Genomic DNA, 5,000 nt, shown 5'->3' on the forward strand with positions numbered 1-5,000 from the left:
TACTAGATTTCCGAGCCACTGCAGTGTCTCTAAACCAGACGTGGTCCTGAGGATGAGCAGACCAAACACAAACTGCAGCCCGACACCACAAAGAAGAGTCTGCCAAGACCACTGCAACAGACACGTACAATAATCAAACCCACACACTCCTTATCAAAAAGTTACTCATCAGGTGTGTGTGTGTTTGTGTGTGTGTTGATCAATTACCCGAAATGGGTGTTTGGAAAACAGCAGCATTAGGAAGATTAAGAGCAGCAAACCAAAGAAAGACACAATCTGTCTGTTCCCCTGCTGCGCTGTGTCCAGTGCTAACCAGAACACCACGGCCACAAGCAGCGACACACACATTACCCTGCAGAGAGGGAGAGAGGGAGAGAGAGAGAGAGAGAGAGAGTATCAGTTTTTAAGGACTCAAAGAGAAGATGCTTGTCCAAAGTTAAAAATTTGAAGTAGCCTACTAACGAAAGGAAATGCAACAGATTGAGAAGCATATAAAACTTCATGCAGCCTGTTGCAACACCGCCCAAATAGTTGATTTGAGCATAAGTCCCGCCTCTAACAAGGAGCATAGATAGTTGAGGATTCTGGGGCGTTATCAGGAGGTGGGCAACCATCCAGACTGGATAAAAACCAGGCTAAGAGCTGGAGCTGATGCAGGTCTTAAGCCTCCTGACAAACAGCTACATCACGCCCACCTATCAGTCAGATCGGCCACGTCCATTATTATATAAAACTTGTATCCTTTATAAAATCAAAAGTGATGAGTTATAAAAAAATGTCACCGCCCGTACAGTGTGAACCGATAAAGACATGAGCTAATCAGACCAGATCTGTTTTTTGAACCAGGCTGTAAACATGTTTATTTCTGCTGGAAGAACGGGCATTTTTGAATGGGTGTGTATGTGACTTCCGGGGCTTCTGCAGCTAGCCTCCAGAGGTCACTTGAGGAACTGCAGGATTTTGCATTTCTGTCAGAATTTTCTATGGATTGATCTACGACCCATTAGATATTAGAATAATGAAATGAGTCAATTCTAAAATCAAATTTGAAAGGTATATCTGCATTTGAAAACTTCCCTGTTCCTTTGTTTCTTCCTTTTTTTTTAAATCATGCCAAATGCAGTCAGGTTTGCGGATGGACTTTAACCATGTAGCAACAATCCATGAATAAAGCTTGAAAACATAAATTATAAAAAAGCAGCAGATGAAGAAACAAAAACAATCATCTAAACATTTTTGCCTCATTGTTGCATTTCTTAGAGTCCATAGTCAACTTCACTTATTTCCTACACAGGTATCTGCCACTGAAGTCTTCCAGAGCTGGTGTCATTACCTTACTCTATTTGCTCTACAGCGCGCAGCAGTCCGTCTTCCACTTTGCCATTACCTGCTCTTGTTTCTTTTATTCTGCTCTGTTTGAATTCAGCGCTCGTGCTGATTTCACAAATGATCAATTTCCCCCATCGGAGGAGACGGAGAAACCTCCAATGAGCATTAATTACAGCTTCTAAGACGGAGATTCTTTTCTAATGGTTTGCTTTGTTATTTTTATTTTCATTGTGGTAAAAAAGTCCCCCCTCCCTCCTCATGTGCTGAGCATCAAACTGCAACATGATTTGTCATTTCTCACCATTTGATCCATAACCAGTTTCTGCTGAACAGCTCTCTGACGGGACGAAGCTCCTCCCAGGCCCTGTCGCCATAGCGTTCCATCGTCCAATCCCAGGCCAGGAAAAACACGGTTGCCACGGAGATGACCAGCAGCACGACAGCCCGGCGGAAGTTCAGCACACACGCTGCTATCACTATGGCAACAAAGCCTGAAACAAATTTAGAGTGAATTAAATCCTGCAGCGCTGCCGTTATTTTAACCTCTCTCACCGAAACCACTCTTATCCGTGCTGTCACTCGCTGTGTGTCATCCCGCTAAGTGTAAAACAATAAAACTGTGACACCTTTTTTAAAAGATAAACATTATTTATTTAATATTGTTCGCTTTGTTGTATTTAATGTCCAGATAATTAAATGTGTCTACTAAATGTAATGTGACTTTTTACATGATTTTACCGTTAATTTGATTTTACATGAAGAGGTGCGAGAGTAAAAGTCGGTTAAAAAGCCTTGGGTTGATTTTCTTTCAGTGAACCCCCCCCCTTTCAAGCAACTATTGCCACTGTTGAAAAGACGTTCAAAACTTGATCAGAAGCAATGGCAATTTTGGGGTCTGTTGGGGCCCAAAGCAGAAAATTGAATGATCCAAACCCAACACAGTTTTTTATGAAGAAGCAGAGGATTTTCTGTCACAACTTCACCAACTACCAAGAGGCATGAAGCGTCAAATGCTTGAAGAGGTCAAAAGGCTCCAGCAACACTTGTTGTATGAAGATCAACTTAGACCAACTTAGGTCTAATAAAAGTGACTCTCGTCAATATTTAGAGCTAGACAAGCGTCATTCAGTCGTTTACTATTATATGTATGTTGTATACTAAGAGTGAGTTCTGTCAGATGGGGCCCCTTTAGGGAGGTTTACTGTCATTGCAAAAGTTGCACATTTTGAGCCACTGCTTGGGGGCCCCCTACTGGCCCGGGGCCCCCGAGCAGTTGCTGCCTTGCCTGTTGACAAGCAGCGCCTCTTTTCAAAAGTAAATTTTCGTCAGCTGTTGGACGACGATTTAACTTTTATGTTGAGACCAATATTTACTGGAAGAATCTGCCTCTGTCACAAGATGAATCACCATTTCACACATTCGCTTACATGAGTGTTTAAAACACAATCAGCTGTGCATCACAGTAACCAATGGAAAGAGTCAAACATGGGAGGAGCCGGACTCAGTCTCACGACAGCTGCATTCAAGTCAAACACTCATCCCTGTTAAACCAACATATTTTCTCAAAACTCCAGTTCATTTCAGTTCAGACCCTGAAAGGTAAATTGTATTTATAGCAGTGGAAAAAAACACAATACAACCGATGGAATACAACCTAGAAAAAGAAAAATGTCACTGTTTGTTTAAAATCACTGGAGGAGCAATACAAATAAAGTGCTATAGTGCTGCTTGAAGGTGCAGTCATGGTTTAAAGGGGACACATTATGAAAAATCCACTTCCACAGTGTTTTTGAACATATATTTGGGTAACCTGAGTGTCTACTGACAACATGTGAAATAAATCCATCCAGTCCTTTGTTTGTGGTCTGCATAAGTCTTACAACACAGAGAAAAATGCTCAGTTTCAAATGTGCTCTCCTTGTGATGTCACAGTGGGATTCTGGTTAAAAAAAGATAAAATCCCCTCCCCTCCTCTGATATCTCCACCCATGGACTCCACCCCCAGACTAGAGCAAAACTTTTACGCAGGTCTGCCATTTTTATTCTCTCTACAGAGGAGTGATGTCTACGGGGAAAACTCAGGGGGGGTCATTACATTTAAAGAGACACACACACCAAAACGGAGCGTTCTGAGAGAGCTGGTTTATACAGGGTCACAAACCTCCTCTGGTGCTTGATTCATGTTATATTTTGACCAAAGCACAGCACAGATGTTTCATTTAGACCACAGGGGGACTGTTTGAAAAGGTGGAGAAGGTGGATAATATGTCCTCTTTAAGAGCATTAATTGCAGATGGAATATTCAACAGTTTGTATCTGTTTCTCTTGGCCCTTGGCAGCCTTTACCTCCGATCAGAGGGGAGAAGAACTAATTACTCCAAGAGAGGATGGTCAGAGCTGGCCAAGCTCCTGAACCGTCAAAGTATCAATCAACTACATCAGCACCTAGCTGCTGTTAGCTGCTCTTACAGCTTGTCGTTGGAAGCGACCACATGTCGGTGAGGGAATGGCTCTCCACTTACAGAGATGTTGCCCAGCTGGAGCGCTCCACAGCCCGAGTACATCGTGCCAAAACACTAAATATCCCTTGTTGGTCTGAGCTACTACAACGCATCTGTGCATTGCTGTAGTTATTTGTGATTAATCACAGCCCTGCTAATAACATCTGTGCCTGCTCGCTCACTCATTCTGAATATTATATACAGTTTATATTATATGTAACCTCCTTTGTCTTCTCATAAACATTCAGGTTATGTACTTCATGTGGCTTCTTCTGTCGGTATCATCATGGATGATGGAGGAAATCAGCAGAACCCGATAAAGTCTTGTTTGCTTGAATGGGTTTTGTTTATGTCCAGATTTCTTCTGGGATCTCTTTGGCGGTGGGGTGATGGGGTTGGAGGTCCAGTGTTTACATATTTTTTTTCTGTCTCTCTTTATAGGTACTAAGGTCCTTGCCTTATCTTTATCTTTGTCTGGTAGGGGGGTTGGGGAAGCAGGTACTGGTGTATCACAATGTGTGCCTCGTTTTGCTTTAACAACAGCATACCGGTCACTCCTCACATTTAACATCACATCCTGGTACAACTTGAAAAAACTCACTTGTATCATTAAACATGCGGCTAAAATCACCGGCACCACCCAGATCAGAACTGTCAGAACTTTACATGCGAGCAGCAGAAAGGAAAGCAGTCTACGTCACTCAGGACCCCTCACACCTCCTTCACCACTCATTTCAGCTGCTCCCCTCCGGCAGTCATTTCAGAGTTCCATAAGCGAAAAAAAAAACAACTTACAGAAACTCTTTTATTCCCACTGCAGTACACATTTTAAACAAGGCTAGATAAGCTGTATTTTTTAAAATGTTGTGCACATGTGTTTAGGGTACTTTTTTGTTATTGTATGACTTAATGTGAGTCTTAGTGTGAATGTTTGTTTTCATGTTACTGAGCCACAACAAAAGCTCATTTTCTGTCCCTATGTGATAAAGTAAAGTTTTTTGAATCTTGAATCTTAAGAAATTAGAAATCCACTTTGATACTCGAGGCTGATTGTTTACACATCTTTAAAATGTCGAGGCCTTCTCACAAAGACCTGTAACCCACTCTGGATCACGAGTTAAACTTTAACAGATGCTGAAAAAGATCGGTTACCTGCTGCTAGGACAAGGT

At 42.1% G+C, this 5,000-nt stretch overlaps 1 protein-coding gene across 1 annotated transcript in view; it reads right to left on the reverse strand.

Moving 5' to 3' along the window:
* LOC132974675 (solute carrier family 28 member 3-like) overlaps nt 1-5,000 on the reverse strand; it is a 16,370-nt gene that overhangs the window by 10,583 nt on the left and 787 nt on the right. Inside the window, exons 3-6 of the mRNA XM_061038898.1 lie at nt 4,983-5,000; nt 1,631-1,820; nt 208-352; nt 1-111 (exon numbers count right to left, since the gene is read on the reverse strand). The exon at nt 1-111 is cut by the window's left edge and continues 3 nt beyond it; the exon at nt 4,983-5,000 is cut by the window's right edge and continues 74 nt beyond it. Of these exons, the coding sequence (XP_060894881.1) occupies nt 1-111; nt 208-352; nt 1,631-1,820; nt 4,983-5,000 (464 nt within the window). The remainder of the gene's footprint in view (nt 112-207; nt 353-1,630; nt 1,821-4,982) is intronic.

Source organism: Labrus mixtus, chromosome 5 (genome assembly GCF_963584025.1).
Source record: "Labrus mixtus chromosome 5, fLabMix1.1, whole genome shotgun sequence".
In the NCBI taxonomy this organism is placed as follows: domain Eukaryota; kingdom Metazoa; phylum Chordata; class Actinopteri; order Labriformes; family Labridae; genus Labrus; species Labrus mixtus.